Below are 25,085 nucleotides of genomic sequence, written 5' to 3'. Positions count from 1 at the left end.
TCATAATTTCTTTGTGGTCACAGTCTCCATGGAAGGCTCTTTGTTGGCCATGTGCTGTGTATGGATAACCTGATATCTGGGCACATAAAGATCATTTGGACCCAAAAAGCATGAGCCTACAACCATATCTTTCTGTATCTCCTATCACTGATCTCTCCCTGTGCAATTAAGAAATATACCTTCAGTCTACATTTGAGCAAGTGTCTTGCATTTAAACTTCAAATTAAAATTTTTTTATGTTTTCGTTTTTAATTTAGGACAGAAAAAAATAATCATAGAAAGCAGGGGAATATATATGATACAGAAAAAGTGTATTTTTAAATGGAAAAAGACCAAGTATAAATACTGGATTAATAATAACCTTTTCAATACTCTGGCATTTCCAGAGCCCTTGGCAAAATATTATTGTACCTTCTCACTTATTATTGGCTTTTAAACTTCCCAGTGGTTTTCTTTCCACCTGGAGACCTCCACAATTCCTGATTTTTCCTTTTGTTTCTTTGACAAATATTTGCTGAATACCTACTGTGGGCTAGGCACTGTAGATCCTGCTGTGAACACAATAGATGTAAAACATCAATTGTAACCATAATAAATGCTACAGAAGAAGTATAACATGCTACTGAGACACTAGTACCAATGGGGAGGGAGAAGAGTGGTGAAGTCAGAAAAGGCTTTTCTGGAAGAATTGATGTTTGAACTGGACCTTGAAGGATGAGTAGGAGTTAGGCAAAGAGGACAAGGTAATGTAACAGGGAGCATTCCAGGCAGAGGGAGCAGCAGGTATGAAGGCCCTAAGGCAAGTAAGAGCTTGGCTCTTGTGGGGAACTAAAAAGTAGTCAGAGACGGGAAAGCGTTCCCAGGAAGAAGGGGGCCACATGTTGGTAGAAGGAGCTTTGTTTTGCTTTTTCAGATGCATTCACCTAAAAATGGATACTTCCGGAATGTTTTTTTATTTTTATTTTTGCTGACCTATTATTATTCTCATGGTATAAAAATAAAGTGGCCATATTTCAAGAGTGGTGTTGTGGGGAGGAGTAGCAGCCAGTGGCTAAGAGGGAGGCTGGGGGAGGTGGGGAGGGCTTTGAGGTGCCTCTGATTCTAGGGATTCTGTCTCCTCAGGCCTGAAGACAATTGTGGGTGCCCTGATTCAGTCTGTGAAGAAACTGTCAGATGTGATGATCCTGACAGTGTTCTGTCTGAGTGTTTTTGCCTTGATCGGACTGCAGCTGTTCATGGGAAACCTTCGAAACAAGTGTGTTGTGTGGCCCATAAACTTCAATGAGAGCTATCTTGAAAACGGCACCAAAGGCTTTGATTGGGAAGAGTATATCAACAATAAAAGTAGGTGGCCTCTTCTCTGCAAGAGGAATAGGAAAAGTCTATTACTAGTTCACATGGTCAGAAGCTACCACGGGGCTTAAAAAAGTAGCTGTAGTCTGGGCGTGGTGGCTCACACCTGTAGTCCCAGCATTTTGGGAGGCTGAGGCAGGCCGATCACCTGAGGTCAGGAGTTTGAGGCCATTCTGGCCAACATGGAGAAACTTTGTCTCTACTAAAAATCCAAAATTTGCTGGGCGTGGTGGTGCATGCCTGTAATCCCAGCTACTCGGGAGCCTGAGGCAGGAGAATCATTTGAACCCAGGAGGTGGAGGTTGCGGTGAGCCAAGATCGCACCATTGCACTCCAGCCTGTGTAGGAAACGAGTGAAATTCCGTCCCAAAAGAAAAAAAGTAGTTGGAGATGGAAAGGAATGGCAGTGCTAATACAAGTAGCCCTGTGAAATTATTCCTTTCCTCAAGGTAGGATTGTGTTCAGAAGCTCTTGAACATCAGCCCTTTCTCCCTTCTTCGCATGGACCCCTAAACTTTTGCTTTGAAATTTAGGCTTAGAAGCTTGATAAAAATTATTTTTTCCCTAGCTGAGTTACTTAGGATATTTACACATTTAGTCCAGAATGTATCTTTGGAACTCAAGTTTTCTTAATATTACTAAGACTATTGCAGTCTATCTAGCCTAGGGAATCAGGCAATCTCCAAGACACTATTGCAGTTAGGGAGTTTTAATCATTTTATTTGAGGAACCAAAGTACTTAGATCTTTTCTTAAGGAAACTTTGATGTAATGATACTGCTTTAGACTCATGAAGAAAGTTAGTGATGTCACTATTAGTCATTCCTGAGAAAATAAAGTCAGTTTAGTAGCCACAGGAAAATGTTGCAAAAGGCCAGGCATGGTGGCTCGTGCCTGTAATCCCAGCACTTTGGGAGGCCGAGGCGGCTGGATCACCTGAGGTCAGGAGTTCAAGACCACCCTGGCCAACTTGGTGAAACCCTGTCTCTACTAAAAATACAAAAAAAAATTAGCTGGGCATGGTGACTCATGCCTATAATCCCAACTACTCGGGAGGCTGACACAAGAGAATTGCTTGAACCTGGGAAGTGGAGGTTGCAGTGAGCTGAGACTACACCATTGCACTCCAGCCTGGGCAGCAAGAACCAAACTCTGTCCCAAAAAGAAAGCAAGAAAAAAGAAAATGTTACAAAGAAGATTTCAGGGGCATATGCTGGAAAGGAAAACATGCCTTCTAATTTGAAATAGGACCTAGTATCTAATGACCGATGAGCTCTAAAATATCTTTGCTAAAGACAAGTTGTACGGGTAGAAGAATGGAGCGGTTTAAAGGCTTTAGAACTCAGAAGACTTACTTCCAGCCCCTTTTGTTTCACGTACCAGAGTCTAGCATATAGAATTGAAGTATGAATGAAAGTTGGGTATCTGTGAAAACTATATTGCATCAAGGCCTTTGGGGTAGCACTTTTAATTTATAAATATTAATAAGAAAATCATTAATGGGAAAGAATTCATACCAGCTGCCACAGCCATTGGAAGAGATTTATGAGCTAAAGTCAGTAACTGTTTCTGCTGGGGCTAGTTAGGAACAGTGTAACCTTCTTCTCTGATTCGCTTAAATCTGCCTGTTCATTTCCTACCTCTTCAAACTTTTCTAGCAAATTTCTACACAGTTCCTGGCATGCTAGAACCTTTACTCTGTGGGAACAGTTCTGATGCTGGGTAAGTAGCTCACCTAGTTTTATTCTCTTTCCTTAAAATAATGTACCTATTATTAGTTGGGTCAAAATAGACAATATTTTTACTTTTCTTTGTACTCACATAGTAACCTTACAATTGCATGTGACCTATCGGTTGACATAGATTTTCTTTCTGTTTCATATTTGTCCATCTAAAGTTGACATTTTACCAGTAAGTGATTGCGCTTGTAGTGTCAAGCCGAAATCAAAGAATCTAAGGATAGAATCAATAATACCAAATAGCATACCTGCCTCTTGGGGACTCCTCTCATCCTATGGTACGGTAGAGAGTAAAGATACCGTCTTAGTGATAATTATGCATCCTAGGATGACCCAAAATATGCTTGACCTGACAGCATAGAGGAGGAAAAAGAGTAGCAATGTAGTGTTTGAGTCCTGATCATGATACTTCCTGCTCTGAGACCTTTAGCAAGCCATTTAACATATCTGAGCCTTGATTTTTTTCATCCGTAAAATGGGTTTATTTAATAAGCCATGCTCTCTCTTCCTCACATTGGTTACTGTAACGATCCACTTATATTACATGAAAGTGCTTTGTAAACAGAGGGCTTTATAAATGTAGGGTGGTGCTAGTGTCATTTCTCAGAGTATATTGGTCCTCTAAGAATTGGTATTTTAACATGACCACAATATCTAGAAGCCCATTTAATTTCTATATTAAAGTAGATTACTAGAGATTGCATTGAAAGAAGTATGAGATGAATCTAAAAGCAGGAGAAATGGTGTCACCAAGGTAACTGAAATGTCCATTATGACTTAGGTTGTCACAGTGAGTGTAAAGAAAACAACGATTATTAAGAGGAACTTCTAGCTGTTTGTCATTTGGGATAGTAGCTAAGTTAAATTTGATTGAATTACACATTGAGGGGAATCTAGAACAGTACTTCTCACACTTTGGCATGTGTAAGAATCACCTGGCATACCTTTTAAAAATGCAGATTCGTAGATCCTGTATCCAGAACTTTTAATTCCTAGATTTGGGTAAGGACACAGGAATCTGCATTTTTAAAGGACATGCCAGGTGATTCTTATCCTAGGCTGTCCCCAGAAGTTGGCTAGCTGCTTACTTCCTTCTTTTTCTTTTTCTTCCAGTTTGTTAGCCTGGCTCTATTGATGGTTATTTATTACCTCCAAGGTCATGGAGTAAATAGAATTATGTTATTTATTATCTCCAAGGTCATGGCTGGGTGGAATTATGTTGAAAAGTCCTAAACTTCCCTATCTTCCTTCAGGCAATGCCCAGAGGGATACCAGTGTATGAAAGCAGGAAGGAACCCCAACTATGGTTACACAAGCTTTGACACTTTTAGCTGGGCCTTCTTGGCATTATTTCGCCTTATGACCCAGGACTATTGGGAAAACTTGTATCAGCTGGTGAGTAATACCTCTTTTCCTTTGGTCATAAAGTTTACATGAGCATATATGGGGTTGGGGACATTCACCATTAGTGAAGATGTTATACAAGATCTAATTGTTGTGTTTCCCACAGTTAGCTGGTTTTTTATATTAAGTGAATTCTGTCAGTTCTCGTCCCCGTTTTTAATGTTCAGTCATGTATAGCTGTAGATGCTTACAGCTTTGACAGCCTCTTGTCTCACCTGGGAATCTGCTCTCTCTACTTCCTATTGTTCATTCTCTGCAGCATGTTGCCTTTGGATAGTTGTGCTTAGGGTTTCTTTTTTGTTTTGTTTTGTTTTTAAGGTAGGTACTACAGGCATGTACCACCACACCTGTCTAATATTTCTACTTTTTGGAAAGTTGGGGTTTCAGTCTGTTGCCCAGGCTGGTGGTTTTGGAACCTCTGGTCTCAAGTGATCCTCCCACTGTGGCCTCCCAAAGTGCTGAGATTATAGGTATGAGGCACCATTAGGGCATCTGTTTAAGAAGTATTAAACACCTCTTTGCAAGGCACTGTATAGATGGAATTTCCATAAGGCCCTTGGAGTATAAATATATCAACATTTTTGAGATTTATAACACGTTTGGACTTGTTCAAGCAGGTTGTACAGATAAAAATAAGGTCAGTAACATTCTGTCGGGCTACTGGACAAGTCATTTAACTTTGCTGGTTGTAATGAAGTTAGTGTAACTATTTGCTAAGTGTAACTAGTGTAACTATTTGCTAACTTGGTGACTCTGGACAAGTCGTTTAACTTTGCTGGTTGTAATGAAGTTAGTGTAACTATTTGCTCAGAGTCTTACAGCTTAGAAATTTTATGACAGTCCATTGTTTTCTCTTTGACTCGGTCATTTGGTGATGTCAGTTACTTTGAAAATGAAAAACATGTCCCCTCAGGCATGAAGGAACCTCTTTAAGGGAAGTTTCTAGTTCAAATCTCTGAGTTAATTCTTACCTTTCTGTTGGACAGCCTGGAGTTCCCTCAGGTTGAGTCTTTCTCATGAAATATTTGTGATTGATGCTAACTAACTTGCTTACTTCCTTTTTTTCTTTCTCTTTTTTTTCCCCCATGGTATTTTGTTCTTGTTGCCCAGGCTGGAGTGCGGTGGCGCAATCTTGGCTCACTGCAATCTCCAATTCCCAGGTTCAAGTGATTCTTCTGCCTCAGCCTCCCAAGTAGCTGAGATTACAAGCACGCACCACCACACCCAGCTAATTTTTGTATTTTTAGTAGAGACAGGGTTTCACCATGATGGTTGTCCAGGCTGGTCTCGAACTCCTGACCTTAGGTGATCTGCCCATCTTGGCATCCCAAAGTGCTGGGATTACAGATGTGAGCCACCACACCTGGACCATTTTGTGGTTAACAGAATAAAGATGAAAATTCTGTAATAGTGGGTTGCATGTACATAAAAGCCCAGTTTCCTTCTGCTTTTTTTTTCTCCCCACTATCCTTCATGTCTTATATTCATATCCTTTTAAAACTCATCCTATTGCAAAAGAATAAGGAAGGGTGTCACTCAGGATGGGAATTTCCTGGCCGGGTGCAGTAGCTCATGCCTGTAATCCCAGCACTTTGAGAGGCTGAGGTGAGTGGATCACTTGAGGCCAGGAGTTTAAGACCAAACTGGTAAACATGTTGAAACCCCGTCTCTACTAAAAATACAAAAATTAGCCAGGCATGGTGGCACATTCCTGTAATCCCAGCTATTTGGGAGGCTGAGGTGGGAGAATTGCTTGAACCTGGGTGGCAGAGATTGCAGTGAGCCAAGATCATGCTACTGCACTCCAGCCTGGGCAATAGAGTGAGATTCCATCTTAAAAAAAAAAAAAAAAGATGGGATTTCCTACAACTTGGACCTGATTTCAGAGACACAATTTGTTTGTTAATGCTATTTGAGGACTAGTAGATTAATAAGCTGCAGTTTTGTATTCTTTTCTTTATAATTGTCTTAGCCCAAAATCAAACTTTTTTTTATGAAAGGAGTATATAGGGAATATTTAGAAATGGGAGGGGATTTTTTGTTGTTGTTGCAGTGGTTGGGAGATAACGACTGCCATTTAATGTGAGTTGAGGATAAGCGAAACCGTTCAACCTTTGGGAGTACTGAGTGTCCACAACAGGAAGGAGTACTGCACAAGGAAAGACTGTCTTGTTCAAAATGCAAACTGTGTCCCAAAGAAGAACTCGGCCCATTCGTTGTTTTCAGCCTGGTTCATCATTTGGTACAAATGACTCAGAAAATGGTCCTTGTCTTTGCAGACCTTACGAGCAGCTGGGAAAACATACATGATCTTCTTCGTCTTGGTCATCTTTGTGGGTTCTTTCTATCTGGTGAACTTGATCTTGGCTGTGGTGGCCATGGCTTATGAAGAACAGAATCAGGCAACACTGGAGGAGGCAGAGCAAAAAGAGGCTGAATTTAAAGCAATGTTGGAGCAACTTAAGAAGCAACAGGAAGAGGCACAGGTTGGTGATGAATTCTTTGCAACAGACCTTCCTGCCAGATCATGGTGACTAAGGCCCCATCTGATTTTCACTGCAGTCAATCTTTTCTAGGCATATTTTCAAATAGAGGTCATTGAGCTGATGAAAATAACCCAAGTAACAACTGCAGATGGTTGATCCAATTATTCCATTTGTCTTAACAGCCAAATTGTTTGTTCATATCATCTTTTGTTGAATTTCTCAACTGTTCAGTGTGCAACCGCCATGATGACTGGGAAGAAAAAAGTGACCAGGGTAGTTTATATTGTGCTTCACATAAGCATATTCTTTTTGTTGGGAAAAATGTTAAGATTCATGTGGTCATAAAAGTATTATTTCTAATTAAAAAGAAGATACAGGCAAAATATTATAAAGTAAGATTTAAAAAACATTTGTGATCTCATCACCTTAACACTTAACTTTCTAATCCTTATCTAAATATACATGTATTTGTTTATTGTTAGGGCCCATAATATATTAAACATTCATAATAATAAATGAATGTTTCTTAGCATTCATTTCCAGACTTGCTCAGAAGGGATCCTCTGGTAACAGGGCAGCAGCCAAGTTCTTGTCTGAAATGCTCAAGAGAATAACTCCCAAAGTTCTCACCACTGGGTTCTGCTCTGTTCACTTAGGGCTGTGTGCCAGAATACACAGAAACTCTCTAACAGGATGGGTTTCCCTCTTCCTTTTTTCCTTTCTTTCCCATAGGAAGGGAAATATGCTGTGCTAACTGGTTAGCTTTGGGTGGCTTGAATTAATTGCCCTGGTCTGGTGTGTTGCTGTGGCTTCTTTCCTAGGCTGCTGCGATGGCCACTTCAGCAGGAACTGTCTCAGAAGATGCCATAGAGGAAGAAGGTGAAGAAGGTGGAGGCTCCCCTCGGAGCTCTTCTGAACTTTCTAAACTCAGTTCAAAGAGTGCAAAGGAAAGACGTAACAGGAGAAAGAAGAGGAAGCAAAAGGAGCTCTCTGAAGGAGAAGAGAAAGGGGATCCTGAGAAGGTGTTTAAGTCAGAGTCAGAAGATGGCATGAGAAGGAAGGCCTTTCGGCTGCCAGACAACAGAATAGGGAGGAAATTTTCCATCATGAATCAGGTAAACTCTTCTTTTTGTCTATACCTTTTTCAAAAATTTATGTTTTATTAAGGTAAAATGAAACATTTTAGGACATCTTATTTGAGCATGGCAAGTCCTACTTACTAATTATTCTGGATATATCGTGTCACACTGATAAGTTAGCCTATGGTAGATTGAAAGCCTCCAGTTGTTCCCAACTTTAATAAATAAGGAAACTAAGAAAAAAAGAGCACAGAGGATTTAGATAATTGTTCAGCATTCTATTACTACAGATGTCATCACATAAATAGGTATTTTTGGATTTTAGCGAACACCACCAAAATCCAATTCCTAGGCCATTTAATTTCCCATTTTAAAGAAATGCTGGGAAGTTGGTAGGTGTAGATATAGTTACTGTTTATGGCAGTATATTCAGTGTCTTTTCTTTTTTCCCAGAGATGATTCATTTTCCCACTTGCATCTCTCACTTCCCATTTCAGTCGTTTGCCAGTCTTGTTCATTTCGGGGGATGAGCAAAATCCCTCATGTCCATCCCCTTCTTTCCGTTCCTTACCCTTATCTGAGTTTTGGCTTTGTGATTGTATTATTTTGTTCTACTGCATTTGTTTAGTTTTGTTTTCTCTAGTCTTCCTTCTTCTCCTTTGTGTTTTATATACTGTCAACAGATCACGTCCTAAAATGTAGTTCTCATCATTCATGTAGTAAGCATTTATGGAGTACTTACCACATATCAAGGATTGTGCTAGGTCCTAGGGCTTAAAAGGTGATTAAAACATCGCCTGTACCATAGAGAGTTTACGGTATAGTGAGGCAGCCGAATACACTAAAAAATTACTTATGTAATAGCATTAGCAGTATTATTCCATAATTGAGATATACTGGGGGTGTTAGAAAAGCATAGGTCTATCCCAACATGGAGATTCAGTAAAGATTTTCTGGGAAAGGTAAATTTCTGAACTGAGGCTTAAAGGATATACAGGAATTAGGTAGTTTATATGTGTGTTGCTGAGGGAGCAATAAAAAAAAAAAGGACGGTCCAGGTTTACAAGGGAAGTATATTCCAGTTTAGACATCCAGAGTTTAAATTATTTGTTGGATAACCAAGTAGAGATTTATTTTTTTTTAGACAAGGATAGGCAAATGATAGCTCAGGGAAGAGGTCCTAAGCTGAGAGGTGGTGATGAAACCATGAGACTTGAGATTACTCAAAGAGAATGTATATGTTGGAAGAATAGTGAGCCAAAGACATGACCATTGCTGTTCACCAGCATAGGAGATGGAGTTGAGGAAAGAAAAGAGATAAGCAATGTAAGAGGAGCTGAGAGGGCCAAGAGTTCAGTGGAGTCAGGAGAGTAGCAGTGTTGGAGAAGGCAGGGCTGTGATCAATGGATTGAAATTTAACAGAGATGCTTGGTGAGATCAGAATTGAAAGCATCCATTGGATTTGGCAATATAAAGTCATTGAGGACTTTGAAGACATGTTTTAATCCAGAGTGAGGAAGGATGCCATGTTGAGTGGCGAGTAGAGACAGAGAGTATAGACTTCTCATTCCAACTTCTTGAAAGAGTGTGGGTGGAAACAAGCATGTTATAATCTGTGGGGGAAAAAAAACAGAAAAGGGAGAAGCAGGGTTAGAAAATTAAACAGAATAGATAGAAGTAGAGCACAATCTTGGAAGATATGGAAATAGATGTAGTCTTTAACAGAATAGGGACACTTATTCCCTGAAACCTTAAGAAAATAGGGAAGGATGAGGCGGATAAATTGCAGAAAAGGAGTACAGAGTTGAGGAAGATAACCCCTGACAGTTTAGTCTTTTCAGTAATGTTGGGAATTAAAAATCAAGGAGTTTGAGACCAGCCTAGGCAACATAGTGAGATCTCTGTCTCTACAAAAAATAAATTAGGCCGGACGCGGTGGCTCACACCTACAATCCCAGCACTTTGGGAGGCCGAGGCGGGTGGATCACAAGGTCAGGAGTTCGAGACCAGCCTGGCCAGGATGGTGAAACCCCGTCTTTACTGAAAATTCAGCAATTAGCTGGGCGTGGTAGCGGGTGCCTGTAATCCCAGCTACTTGGGAGGCTGAGGCAGGAGAATTGCTTGAACCTGGGAGGCCGAGGTTGCAGTGAGCTGAGGTTGCACCATTGCACTCTAGCCTGGGCGACAGCAAGACTGTCTCAAAAAAAAAAAAAATTAGTTTTTTGATAATGTAGGGAGTTAGACATCTTATTGAAGGGAATGAGATATTGTGTTTGGAGGTTTAAAGAAAATACTAACAGTTTAGAATAGCTGAGACTATTAGACTAATAGAATTGGCCAGGCATGGTGGCACATGCCTGTAGTCCCAGCTACTCAGGAGGCTGAGGCAGGAAGATCACTTGCGCACGGGAGGTTGAGGCTATAGTGAGCTGTGATTTTACCACTACACTCTGGCCTGAGCAACAGAACAAGACCCTGTCTCAAAAAAGAAAAAAATTAAAATTAAATGCCCTATTTTTCTTTCTCTGAATTTCTACATCATAAATATTCTTGGTGTCTTCCTCTTAAGAAACCTTCCCTGACTCTCTTGTTTTCTAGTTGGAAATCATTTCATCTTTCCATTATGTTTAACATGTACCTCTTTATTTGTTGCTTTTTACTCTACATATAGAAAGCATTCTGCATATACTCTGTGTGTATGTTTATTTATGTTCATCTCCCCTTCTCAAATAAAGTCTTAAAGTCAAGGTCTACTTCTTAGCACATAGCTAGATATTGTTAGACAAATGAATGCAAGACTTTTAGAAATTTGCTGTAACCCTTTCTGAGACTTCTTTATAGCTTGAAGCCATCTCATCTCACCTTTACCTCACCTTACTTCTAGTTCAGCCTCTTTTGGGGAAAGTATGACTGCAGCTTTGTTGTAATCTTACCCTTGTCTTGAGAGACTCACTGAGCTGTGAATACCTTAGTGCTGTTAATGCTTTGCTGTTGAATGGTCTCTGATTATTCTATAGGTTTAGTACAAAGGTGCACTGATTGCTTCTTACCTCAAAAAATGAAACAAGGCTTTTGAGATGTCTTGTTTTGCATGAAAATCACTTTGTCTAATTTCCCCATTCAAAAAAAAATATTAAATTCCTAGAGGCCAAGGCCAACTGCCAAGACTTACTTAGATGCTCCAAGGACTAGTAAGACTTTCCTGCAATTTCTCAGGAAGACTGACTGAGGACATCGAAGCCTAGAAAGATTAACTTATATAACTACTTATATAACTAGTAAGTGTTCAAGTCAAGATTTGAACCAGGTTCATCCAACTCCGGAGCTTGTGCATGATCATCAAATGATTCTTTCACTTTGGCCTCCCAAAGTGCTGGGATTACAGGTGTGAGCCACTGTGCTGGCCAACAGGAATTTTAGAGAGGGTGTTTCTGGAGCAAAGCACAGAGGGTAGAAAACAAACATCGTATATGAGAAATATCTAGTAGCTCATTCTGGTTTAGGTATAGGGTGATTGATGGGGCACAGAGACTGGAGAATGAACACATAGGTTGTGTCCATACTAAGGGAGTGGGGAATGCTATGAATTCCAGGCTAAGGAGTTGGTACTTAATTAGTAAATAGAATGAAGCTGATTAGGGGAACTCCCTCTCCCATTCTTCTTAAAAACTATTCTAAACTCTCAGTATTTTCTTTAAACCTCCAAACACCATATCTCATTCCCTTCAATAAGGTGTTTAATTCCCTACATTATCAGAAAACTAATATTGGGGGGGGGGATGTGCATGATCATCTCTTCTATTAGCTTAACAATGAACGTGGCTTCAGTTTTCTCACAACATAGTTCAGGTATGTGTCAGTTTCTTTTCTTTCCATAGCTTCTGAGTTCTTGAGATATCTCCTGCTCACCCATCTCTGACCTATTTCTCTATATTTTTAAGGCTCAGGGAACTTTATAAATATTAAGTTGAGCCTATTTTTGCAAAGTATTTTAATTGCCCTACTGCAGCAGTTTTCAAGCTTTCTGGTCTTAGGACCCCTTTATCTCCTTAAAAAATTTTGAGGACCTAAAAACCTTTTTAAAAATGTGCTTTTAATTTCTCATATTAGAAATTATAATTAAGAAAAATTTAAAATGTTTACGAAAAAAAATATAGTAATGATAAATCCATTACATGATTCATACAAATTATATATTTTTAAGAAAAATGAACTGTTTTCCAAAAACCCTTTTTTTGTATTATATTTCTGCAAACCTCTTCAATCTATAGGTAATGGAAAACAGTTAAAATATCCTACCTGCTCATGCATGTGTTCAGTTTGTTGCAGTTGGTTTTTTTTTTCCTTTAAAGTATTTCAAGAAAATCAAGTTTCATACAGATATGTAGTTGGAAAAGGGAGGAATATTTTAATAACCTTTTCAGATAATCATGAATGTTCCTCCTTGATGCTGTTCCAAAACTCAACAGTGACAATTTTTTTAACAGTTAGTTGTAATGTGGAATCGGTAACTATATCAGTTAACTTTGTACTCTGTTATAGTAAAATCCCTTGCTCCATTTTGTACCATAGATTTTTTTTTTTTTTTTTGAGACAGAGTCTCTCTCTGTTGCCCAGGTTGGAGGGCAGCGGTGAAGTCTCGGTTCACTGCAACCTCCGCCTTCCGGGTTCAAGCGATTCTCCTGCCTCAGCCTCCTGAGTAGTTGGGATTACAGGCGTGCACCACCATGCCCAGCTAATGTTTGTATTTTTAGTAGAGACAGAGTTTTACCATGTTGGTAAGGCTGCTCTCAAACTCCTGACCTCAGGTGATTCACCCACCTCAGCTTCCCAAAGTGCTGGGATTAAAGGCGTGAGCCACTCCACCCAGCCTAGGTCTTTAACCCATGAATGATTTCTAGCATCATGCATTGATCATTTGAGAAATTTTCTTTTCTTGAGTTTATGCAAATCTTCCAAATACATATGAGATTTTAAAACGATTATCATTACCACCAATCTCATTGGAAAACCATGTAAAAATTACGAAGCTGTCAGGTTCACAGTGTCACTGTGTGCTTATGAGAAAATAAGTGATAAAACCATATATCATCTCAGTATTATGAAAGAATTTTGACCTCATTAGCCTTCCTTAAAAGGTCTCAGGGACCTCCAGGTGTCTCCAGACCACACTTTAAGAACCACTGTTATGCTAGAAAGAAAAACTGAAATATGGCATGGAAATAGAACCTGTAAAATCACTACTTCATCACATTCCAAACATCCCAGTCATCGTAAGCCTCATCTTGACAGGCAATTTACGTGTATCCCCTGAAATCCCTAGAGACAATTTTTCTGTTGAATGTGAAAGTTATACCCTCAAATCCAGAACACCCCAGAGCCATTCTCACAAGCAAACATCTAAACCTAAGTTGGAATTTTTAGTTTAACTGTGATTGCCTGAAAAGGACTAAAAACTCCTGATTGGTTGACAGGAAGATTTTTTAAACCGGAAGTAAGGCCTGCTCATCTCATAAACTACACAGGATCCCAGGAATTAATAGAGCCATGGGTCCTGAGTCATCACTGAAACCCTCCAGTCTATGAAAGTTGAGACTGGGGAAGGGTTGGGGTTTCAGCCCTCAGGATGTAGCTCCTTAGGGAATGGCCTAAATCAGTGTTGGATCCTGGGTACAAGGAGAAATGGGGCAAGTCACCTTTTCCCCTTTCACATTTGTTCATTGCAGTCTACTCTTTTGCCAAGAGTGAAACAAGGAGTTAGAAAAGAAAACAATAGAACAGTTTTTCCTTGTATTGTATATTATCTTAGGATCCTGATTTTTAAGTGTTTATAAGTTCACTGAATTGGTCATGGTCTTCATCACTGTCTTATCATCCTTCTCACTATCCTTAAAGTTAAGAATAGTATGATGTATTAGATCTCATGTAGATACTTCCTCCTGACCTGCAAGTTTCAAGAGAGTAGGGACCATGTCATATGTCTCGTTCACCACTGTTTCCATACCACTTAGCACACAATAGGTATTTAGTTAAATAAAATTAAATTTTAGCCAGGCACAGTGGCTCATGCCTGTAATCCTGGCACCTTGGGAGGCTGAGGTGGGCAGATCACTTGAGACCAGATCACTTGAGGCTGAGGCATGAGAATAGCTTAAACCTGAGAGGCAGAGGTTCCAGTGAGCCAAGATTGTACCACTGCACTCCAGCCTGGGTGACAGAGCGAATCTCTATCTAAAAAAATGTTTTTAATTTAAAAAATTAAAATATATATATATTTATATATATAATTGTATTTTATTTTAAGATTTGTAAAACCTCTTTCCTAATGTACCAAGTAGTGGTAGCACCCAGCACTGACATAACACCAAAATTATGAGTTCAGTGTAGTTTAGCTTGCTGTGAGAAGTGAAGCAGTGACCCAGTGCAGGTGTGGAACAACCCTACAGTGGGTGGCTAAGCTGCAGTATCTAATCTAAATGCATGTTAATTAAGTTAAACTTTGTATTTACTATGTATAAAGCATGTTGGGAAATATAAGGATGAATCAGTCAGTGTGTCCTTAAGGAGTTTGTAGTTGATTAAAAAGGAGAGATAGAACATGTATATAAAGAACTGTTGTAAAAAGTAGAGCATAGGCCAGGTGCAGCAGCTCATGCCTGTAATCCCAGCACTATGGGAGGCCAAGGCAGGAGAATCGCTTTAGCCCAGGAATTTGAGACCAGCCTGAGCAACATGGCGAAACCCCGTATCTACAAAAAAATATAAAAATTAGCCAGGTGTGGTGTGGCACACACCTATAGTTCCAGCTACTCGGGAGGCTGAGGTGAGAGGATCACTTGAGCCCAGGAGGTTGAGGCTGCACTGAGTGATTACACCATTGCACTCCAGCCCAGGCAACAGAGTGAGACCTTGACTTGAAGAAAAAGATAAAAAATAAAGTAGAGCATAAATATTCTGAAAGGGGGTTTGGTGCTATGTAAAGAAAGATTAAGGAATTTAGTAGAGGAAGAAGCAGAAGGGCTGGATCATGGAGAACTGAGAGGATTTCCCCAGCTGAAAATGGAGCATGTACTGGAAAGGAGGAAATAAAGACCAGCAGGCAGGTTGGCTGCATGGTAGGGTATATGAGAAAACAGTGAAAGATAAAGTAGAATAAGTAAACTGGAGTCAAAGCTGGGAGGGTCTTGAGTGCCATTTTTAGGACAGTGACAGTGTTAAAGGTGATTATGGCAGTTTGCAAGGGGGCCATGGATACCTGAGTCCTGTGTTGTCCTGGCCATATTTCTCCCCAGTGAGAGAAATGGATCATCTGAGGTCAGGATTTCGAGACCATCCTGGCCAACATGGTGAAATCTGTTTCTACTAAAAATACAAAAATTAGCTGGGCGTGGTGGTGAATGCCTGTAATCTCAGCTGCTAGAGTGATCAAGGTGGGAGAATCGCTTGAACTGGGGAGGTGGAGGTTGCAGTGAGCCAATATAGCGCCATTGCACTCCAGCATGGGTGACAAGAGCGAAACTCCATCTCAAAAAACAATATATACAAAATAGTTATATGTATTTATATATAATAAATAAATTCTGTCTTTTTGCCTAGTGTGGCATAGTCTAACTTAAGTTAAAGACACTTCCTCTGAGCCCATGGTAAAAAGAAATACACACAGCCATGTGCCTCCCTCTGGATAAGTTGCATACAACATGGGATAAAAGCGTCTTAGAAATGCGTGCAAGGGGCAGTGGATAGACGTTTGAATTGGTAACTGGTCAAGCACCGGTGAGTAAGAATTGGTGATGAACTGTAGTGGTCAACATGCAGAAGTGCTTTCTGGAAACACTTGTGTTCTGATCACAGGACTGCGAGGGTGGGGGCCTGCTGGGAACCTAACCACCCTTGCTCGGGATAAAGGTCCACTCCCACCTCACTTCCCTCTCCCTCTCTCTTTCTGCCCCTGCAGTCACTGCTGAGCATCCCGGGCTCACCCTTCCTCTCCCGCCACAACAGCAAGAGCAGCATCTTCAGTTTCCGGGGCCCTGGGCGGTTCCGAGACCCGGGCTCGGAGAATGAGTTCGCGGACGACGAGCACAGCACGGTAGAGGAGAGTGAGGGCCGCCGGGACTCCCTCTTCATCCCCATCCGGGCCCGCGAGCGCCGCAGCAGCTACAGCGGCTACAGTGGCTACAGCCAGGGCAGCCGCTCCTCACGCATCTTCCCCAGCCTGCGGCGCAGCGTGAAGCGCAACAGCACCGTGGACTGCAATGGCGTGGTGTCCCTCATCGGCGGCCCCGGCTCCCACATCGGCGGGCGTCTCCTGCCAGAGGTGAAAATTGATAAGGCAGCTACCGATGACAGTGTAAGGAAGTACACAAATAGATCGAGGCTAGGCATGGCAGTCTCCCCCACCCTTTCCCCTCCTCTTTCCCTGCTCCGCCCATCCCACTTGGTTTGTCTGGACCCAACTCCTGTTAAGACCCCAGACATTTCTGTGTTCTTGTTTATTCCTATTTCTTTCTTCAGTTCTCCCCCTGTTACTTGCCCTGTTTTCTCCTTTCCTTTATTCCTTGCTCCATTTTCCCCATCTTCCCTCCTTGTTTCTGACATTCCTTCTCTCCCATCAACCCCTTCCCTTATGTTACCTTTTTCTTTCTCTCCATCTTTGTCTTTGCAAGTTTGTCTGCCTTTGTTTCCCTCCTCCCACCTGCTTTGACTGAATGCCTCTGGCCAGCGGAGCCTGCCCGGATGGAATGAGAATGCCATCGAGCCACCACCAATGACCAAGTCTGAGCCGGTTTGGAACTACCATTGCTTCTCTTCCCCCACTTCTTCTACTCTCCTAGGGAAACAGCTTGGAATTTAGAGATCTTATCCTTTAAATTAAAAAAAAATAATCAGTTTTGAATAATGTTCCAAGTCTCCCCTGCAAAAACGAGACGTGGTTTTTCTAAAGAGGAATGCTCCTGAGATGTCAGGGTGTGTGCCAGCAGAGCCAGGCAAGGAGAGGTTAAAGAGGCCTATAGGAAACTGGACCCAGACTTTTAAAAGGGATTGAAATTGAAATAAATCAAAGGAGGAAAAGTGGGAGGTTGAGCAAGAACACACTGTATATGGGGGAGGAAGGAAAAGGGAAGCAAAAGATGAATTTTAAATGTAATCAAATGTCACGCTCTGGAGGACTTGCATATAATAGCTTCACAAAACTGGTGATATAGAGGTTTGGATACTGGTGCCCCTCTTTGGGAAGATCCATCTCCTAACATTTCTTTAAATTCTAAGCTGTTTATACCTTTTTTATTTTTAAATTCATATAACCTCAGTGATCCTAATCCTTCATACCTCTAATTTCTAACTTTCCTCAGTCCCTCTTCAGCTTGTATAAGCTCCTTGAGATAGCATGTTAGTCTATTTCGCTCTAACACTTCAGTTTCTTCTAACACAGCATGAAGATAGCCAATCCTTTAATTAGCATGATGCATGTGTGGAGTAAAACTGGTGGATGAAGTTTTTCAGATTATCCATTTTTAAGAATTTTAGGGTAATTACTGAATGTACAGATAACATATCAACAGGCAATTTGTATGTGTTTAGGATTGTCTAGTCTCGTCCTTCCCTTTTAGTTAAAAGCAAAATATGGCCAGGCACAGAGGCTCACACCTGTTAATCCCAGCACTTTGGGAGGTCAAGGAAAGGGGATCACTTGAAACCAGGAGTTGGAGACAAGCCTGGGCAACACAGTGAGACCCTGTTTGTACAAAAAATAAAAATAAAAAACAATGGCCGGGTATGCTGGCATGTGCCTGTAGTTCCAGCTACTTGGGACGCTGAAGCACAAGGATCATACGAGCCCAAGAGTTTGAGGTTACAATGAGCTATGAGCACACCACTACACTTCAGCCTGGGTGACAGAGCAAGACTCAGTATCAAAAATAAAATAAAGCAAAATATTCTCACCCTTACATTTGTATAGCTTTTTATAAGCTACAAATTACTCTTCTATGCATTATTCAATTAGTCCTAAATAAAAATTCTGGGCTGGGCATGGCGGCTCATGCCTATAATCCCAACACTTTGGGAGCCCGAGGCTGGTAGATTGCTTGAGGCCAGGAGTTCGAGACCAGCCTGGCCAACATGGGTGAAACCCCATATCTACTAAAAATACAAAACATTAGCTGGATGTGGGAGGCTGAGGCAGGAGAATCACTTGAACTTGGGAGGTAGAGTTTTCAGTGAGTCAAGATTGTACCACTGCACTCCAGCCTGGGCAACAGAGTGAGACTCTGTCTTTTAAAAATCTGTAAGGGTGACTAAGTGAAGATTAATATACCTGTTTTTGAGATGGGGAGAAGGTTCCGAGAATTTGTGTTCCTTTGAGTCTTACAGCTCATCACTGATAGAGCCAGAATCTCAGACCCCTCAGAGACCCTAATCTTCTGTGTGCCAGTTAATTTTAATTTGGTCTCTGCCTAGACACTTGGCCGTTGTTCTTCTGGAGACATATTTATTTAAGATCAGCAACAGTAAGAACAATAGTAATCCTCTGGTTTCTCTTCCGATCGTATAAATCTTTCATTTTTTACAACAGTAGTAAACAGTGGGCCAGGCTTGGTGGCTCAGGCTTGTAATCCCAGCACTTTAGGAGTACTTGAGGTCCGGAGGTTGAGACCAGCCTGGCCAACATGGCAAAACCCCTGTCTCTACTAAAAATACAAAAATTAGCCAGGCATGGTGATGCACGTCTGTAATCCCAGCTGCTCAGGAAGCCAAGGCAGGAGAATCACATGAACCTGGGAGGCAGAGGTTGTAATGAGCAGAGATCACGCCGCTGCACTCCAGCCTAGGCAAAAAGAGCAAAACTCTGTCTCAAAAAAATTAAAAAAAAAATTTTATAAAAAGGTAGGTCCAAAGTTCTCCAAGACCAGATAGTTGCCAAAATAAATGTTATACTTGTCTTTACATTTAATTTTATTTGATTTTTCACTGATTCTATGAATAGCTTCACAATTAGATAATTATGTTCTCTGAAAAAACAAGTGATAATATCAATGTTGAATGAAGGATGGGTCAACATAGGCAGTACAGTTGGGGCAATTCAACTGTTTAGAACCAAATTGAATTTTGATGTACTGGCAGTTTTAAAAAATATATAAGCCAAATAATACAGCTTGCCTTTTCTTTGAATGAAAAGATATTAGGTTAGAGAAGGTATTCAGGAAGAAGGAGCTTGAGGTCAGCTGAAGAGAGATGATCAGGTTTGGGGATTTTGTTTTTGTTTTTTTAGCACCTTCTGTTGCACTGTGTGGGAGAAAAAATTGAGAGTCAGTTAAGCAGGTGGCTGTGGAATATAAAGCTTTCTGTACTACTTTACACTGTGGTCTATAAAGCTCTGCCTTTGGGTTTTGGGGGACCTGCATGCCCAGCACCCTATAAACACTTAGGAGGTTCTTTGTAGTGACCTCAAGTGAGGACAGTGACAGACTTGAGAATTCCCAAGGCCAGGAGGTCAAAGTGGCAGGAAGATGAGGCAGGACTATGTCATTCCCAGGGGCCTCATAACTAGGAGAAACTTTATTTATTTATTCATTTATTTATTATGCATGTATGTATATGTGTTATTAGAAGCCATAAAGAAACTATTACGGCTAGTTGTTAATGATGTGGGAAAATGTCTAGGTTACATTAATAGGCTCAAAGGAAGAAAACAGCAAAACAAGATGCATGCAGTTTGTGTGGTATGATACCAGATTATATAAAGACAAACTGCATAGAGAAAAAAGATGAGCAGCCAAAAGTTAACAGTAGTTGCTTAAGAGAGAAGAAACTGCTGACTTTTTTCTTCTTTAAACTTTTCTGTTCTTTCTGGTTTTCTATAGTGGGCATAATGATTACAGCCATCATATATTGAGCTCTTATTATACTATGCTGAGCACTTTATATACATTATCTCATTTTATTCTTAAAACCACTCTATTCAGTAGGTGTTTTTATCCTATTCAAGAGCTCTAGTGTCTTGGGGAATTGGACTTTAAACCAAGGTCTTTCTGATACCAAAAGGAACTTCTTGACAGCTTAAATATTAACTCATTTTGCAAGTGGGGAAAACAGTCACTTATCTTAGAAGACACAGTATATTGATACTTTTATATTCAGTATTAATGAATTTAATTATATATTTTAAGATGTTCAAATTGTTTAATATCTCTTGAATTAACTGGAAGCCCAAGCCAGATGAAAATTAATACCTCTTTGGGCTAGGACGTAGTGATTCTTACTAGCAAACATTTTGGATGCATCCAGAGCCAAGGATTAACCCGAGCAGTTAGAATCTTCCAGGTATGTATACTCATGCTTCATAGAGTGGCATAGAAGCCACTGATAGTGCACAAACTGTTCTCACACAATATTCATGCTTAGGCTATGCCAAATCTATATTTTTTTCCTTCAGGTTCAAATGAAGAAATAGGCCATAAGAAAAAAAGACGTTCAGACATCACTTCATTAGATAGTCTCATCAAAAATTACTTTATATCTTCATTAGTTATTCAGTTGTGATTGAATGTTGAGATTTTTTGATAATTTTGGAATTTCACCTTTGCTTTTTGCTGAAGCAGGGGATAAAGGGACTTTTTCTGCATCTTCATCTCTGAATTGGGAAAGTAGGTGAAAATCATTGCTCTTCACTTACTGCCACTGGCAATCCAGAAATCACATGCAGTTGAGAAGTAATGTTGAGGTAGCTTGCAAATGTATAAGCATTATCTCATTTAGTGCTCACAGCCCCGACCTTATGAGTTAGCTACTTCTGTTGGCTGCATCTTACTGAAGAGGAAGCCAAGGCTTAGAGGAATAAAGTCACTTGTCCAAAACTGGACAGTAAGCAGTAGAGTTAGGATTGAATCCAATCAATCTAACTCCTAAGCTTTAATGATTCATTACAAGTACTAACCCTGAAGCCCAAGTTCTGTATTTATGCATGTGATCCTGGGAAATTAAATTTCGCTAAGCCCATTTTCTTCTCTGTTAAAAAAAAGAGATAAAAGGACCTCTGTTATAGGGCTATTGTGAAGATAAAATACAACATACGTATGTTATTCATATATAATATGCTTCATATATAAAATGTGAAGCATATTATGTGGCCCATTCTTGCTTTTCAGAAAGCCAGTTTTCATTCCTTTTCTTATACTTTTTTGACCCTGAGAAGTAAACAGTACCGAACTGCTTGACTAGAAGGTGGGGGTGGGTCCTTCTGAGATTCTAAAAATCCTTTGTTTGAGAAAAAGAAATTATTGTACAATTATTTTAAAGCAAGACGCTATGTAAATTTGAGAAAGGCTTGAGAAGGGATTATGGCTAGATTCTAAGGACACTTATAAAATACTATAAATTTTAATTCCAAGAAAGGTAACTGGCTAATAAACTTCCAGTTATGTATTTTCATGTGAAAACAATTTAGAATCAATAAGAAGTCAAGCTTCCTTGGGCAGATCTGTAGAAATGTGGGCAGAATCTGCCATCTGCAGATATTGTAGGATATCTCTTTGAGAAGGACTGCTGTAATTTAGGAAGTTGGAAGTTAGTGGCTAAATGCCCAAATAAACAGCATTTGGGTTAAGAGAAATGGAACAAACTTGTACTGGGTTTAACATTCCAAGAACTTACTTAAGGTCCTTAGTTGCTTCCTCACTTACTGAGAGTTTTCCTCCAAGGCTTCTTACAGGTTGAATTAAAAAAACACAAGGCTGCTAACTTTAAAATGTTAATTCTCCTCCCCACTCACCAACAACACAACACAACACAAACCAAAACCATACCCCTCCGTTTACAAAAACAGAAACAAAAAACATTGAAGAGATAGAGAAGGGAAGGGAAAGAGTATGTGATCTTTCCTTTGGCCCTTGGGTCTCAACATAGTTGAAGGAAGAAGCCCTCTTTCCACTCCCAGGTGATGAGAATTGGGCAGCTGAGCCCATAACAAAATTATAGCTCACAGAAGCCCAAGCAGAATTCTAGGTAGAAGCTAACTTTGAGAAGGTGACAGTGAAGCTACTTTACCTGGCAGAGAGGCTTCTTCAGATTTTCTCCCTTTCAGTTGTCTATGATTTAACATGAGAAACAATAGCCAGGCCGGGTGCAGTGGCTCACTCCTGTAATCCCAACTTTGGGAGGGCGAGGCAGGTGGATCGTTTGAGGTCAGGAGTTTGAGACCAGCCTGACCAACATGATGGAACCTTGTCTCTACTAAAATACAAAAATTAGCCATGCATGATGGCGGGTGCCTGTGATCTCAGCTACTTGAGAGGCTGAGGCAGGAGAATCACTTGAACCCAGGAGGCAGAGGTTGCAGTGAGCCGAGATGGCACTGCTACACTCCAGCCTGGAAGATGGGGCAAAACTCCCTCTCAAAAAATGAAAAAGAAACAGTAGCCAAAATTGCCAGTAGGAATGAAAGATGGTGCAACCACCTTGCAAATCAGTTTGGCAATTCCTCAAAAAACTAAACAGAGTTAACAAATGACCCAGCAATTCTGCTCCTAGGTCTATGCCCAAGAAAATTGAAAATGTATGGCTGCACAAAAAACTTGTACATGAAATTATTTTTTATTTTATTATATATATTTTTTATTGCACTTCAGGTTCTGGGGTACATGTGCAGAACATGCAGGACTGTTGCATAGGTACCTACATGGGAATGTGATTTGCTGCCTCCATCCCCCAATCACCTATATCTAGCATTTCTCCCCATGTTATCCCTCCCTAACCTCCCTACCCTCCACTGTCCCTCCCCCATCCCCCCCAACAGACCCCAGTGTGATGCTCCCCTCCCTGTGTCCATGTGTTCTCATTGTTCAACACCCACCTATGAGTGAGAACATGTGGTGTTTGATTTCCTGTTCTTGTGTCAGTTTGCTGAGAATGATGGTTTCCAGATTCATCCATGTCCCTACAAAGGACACCAACTCATCGTTTTTTTATGGCTGCATAGTATTTCATGGTGTACATGTGTCACATTTTCCTTGTCCAGTCTGTCATTGATGGGTATTTGGGTTGGTTCCAGGTCTTTGCTATTGTAAACAGTGCTGCAATGAGCATACGTGTGCATTTGTCTTTATGATAGAATGATTTATAATCCTTTGGGTATATACCCAGTAATGGGATTGCTGAGTCAAATGGAATTTCTGTTTCTGGTCCTTGAGGAATTGCCACATTGTCTTCCACAATGGTTGAACTGATTTACACTCCCACCAACAGTGTAAAAGTGTTCCTGTTTCTCCACATCCTCTCCAGCATCTGTTGTCTCCAGATTTTTTAATGATCACCATTCTAACTGGCATGAGATGGTATCTCACTGTGTTTTAATATGCATTTCTCTAATGACCAGCAATGAGCATTTTTTCATGTTTTTAGCCTCATAAATGTCTTCTTTTGAAAAGTGTCTGTTCATATCCTTCGCCCACTTTTGAATGGGTTTATTTTATTTTATTTTTTGTAAATCTGTTTTAGTTCTTTGTAGATTTTGGATATAAATCCTTTGTCAGATGGGTCAGTTGCAGAAATTTATTCCCATTCTGTTGGTTGCCGGTTGACTCTAATGATTGTTTCTTTTGCTGTACAGAAGCTCTGGAGTTTAATTAGATCCCATTTGTCTATTTTGGCTTTTGTTGCCAATGCTTTTGGTGTTTTAGTCATAAAGTCCTTGCCTATGCCTATGTCCTGAATGGTTTTGCCTAGGTTTTCTTCTAGGGTTTTTATGGTGTTAGGTCTTATATTTAAGTCTTTAATCCATCTGGAGTTAATTTTAGTGTAAGGTGTCAGGAAGGGGTCCAGTTTCTGCTTTCTGCACATGGCTAGCCAGTTTTCCCAACACCATTTATTAAACAGGAAATCCTTTCCCCATTGCTTGTTTTTAATCAGGTTTGTCAAAGATCAGATGGTTGTAGATGTGTGGCATTGCCTCTGAGGCCTCTGTTCTGTTCCATTGGTCTATATCTCTGTTTTGATACCAGTACCATGCTGTTTTGATTAACTGTAGCCTTGTAGTATAGTTTGAAGTCAGCTAGCATGATGCCTCCAGCTTTGTTCTTTTTGCTTAGAATTGTCTTGGCTATGCGGGCTCTCTTTTGGCTTCATATGAAGTTTAAGGTGGTTTTTTCCAGTTCTGTGAAGAGGGTCCTAGGTAGCTTGATGGGGATAGCACCAGTTCTGTGAAGAGGGTCCTAGGTAGCTTGATGGGGATAGCATTGAATCTATAAATTACTTTAGGCAGTATGGCCATTTTCATTATATTGATTTCTTCCTAACCATGAGCATGGAATGTTTTTCCATCTGTTTGTGTCCTCTCTTATTTCCTTGAGCAGTGGTTTGTAGTTCTCCTTGAAGAGGTCCTTTACATCCTTTGTTAGTTGTATTCCTAGGTATTTTATTCTCTTTGTAGCAAGTGTGAATGGCAGTTCATTCTTGATTTGGCTCTCTTTAGGTCTGTTATTGGTGTATAGAAATGCTTGTGATTTCTGCACATTGATGTGGTATCCTAAGACTTTGCTAAAGTTGCTTATCACTTTAAGGAGATTTTGGGCTGAGATGATGGGGTCTTCTAAATATACAATCACGTCATCTGCAAATAGAGACAATTTGACTTCCTCCTTTCCTGATTGAATACCCTTTATTTCTTTTTCTTGCCTAATTGCTCTGGCTAGAACTTCCAATACTATATTGAATAGGAGTGGTGAGAGAGGGCATCCTTGTCTAGTGCCAGATTTCAAAGGGAATGCTTCCAGTTTTTGCCTATTCAGTATGATATTGGCTGTGGGTTTGTTGTAAATAGCTTTTATTATTTTGAGATACATTCTGTCAATACCGAGTTTATTGAGAGTTTTTGGCATAAAGGGCTGTTGAATTTTGTCAAAGGCCTTCTCTGCATCTATTGAGATAATCATGTGGTTTTTGTCTTTGGTTATGTTTATTTGGTGGATTATGTTTATAGACTTGTGTATGCTGAACCAGCCTTGCATCCCCAGGATGAAGCCTACTTGA

General features: G+C 40.3%; 1 protein-coding gene across 7 annotated transcripts in view; it reads left to right on the top strand.

Moving 5' to 3' along the window:
* Positions 1-25,085, top strand: part of SCN8A (sodium voltage-gated channel alpha subunit 8) — a 200,409-nt gene that overhangs the window by 100,321 nt on the left and 75,003 nt on the right. For all 7 annotated transcript variants that reach the window (XM_054238528.2, XM_054238524.2, XM_054238527.2 and 4 more), the window contains 6 exons: positions 1,123-1,344; positions 3,011-3,074; positions 4,345-4,486; positions 6,775-6,981; positions 7,803-8,096; positions 16,015-16,377. In XM_054238528.2, the coding sequence (XP_054094503.1) occupies positions 1,123-1,344; positions 3,011-3,074; positions 4,345-4,486; positions 6,775-6,981; positions 7,803-8,096; positions 16,015-16,377 (1,292 nt within the window). The remainder of the gene's footprint in view (positions 1-1,122; positions 1,345-3,010; positions 3,075-4,344; positions 4,487-6,774; positions 6,982-7,802; positions 8,097-16,014; positions 16,378-25,085) is intronic.

The sequence above is a fragment of the Callithrix jacchus genome, chromosome 9 (genome assembly GCF_049354715.1).
Source record: "Callithrix jacchus isolate 240 chromosome 9, calJac240_pri, whole genome shotgun sequence".
NCBI classification, from domain to species: domain Eukaryota; kingdom Metazoa; phylum Chordata; class Mammalia; order Primates; family Cebidae; genus Callithrix; species Callithrix jacchus.
Note: the sequence above shows the minus strand (reverse complement) of the source record. Positions and strands in the feature narration are given on the sequence as shown.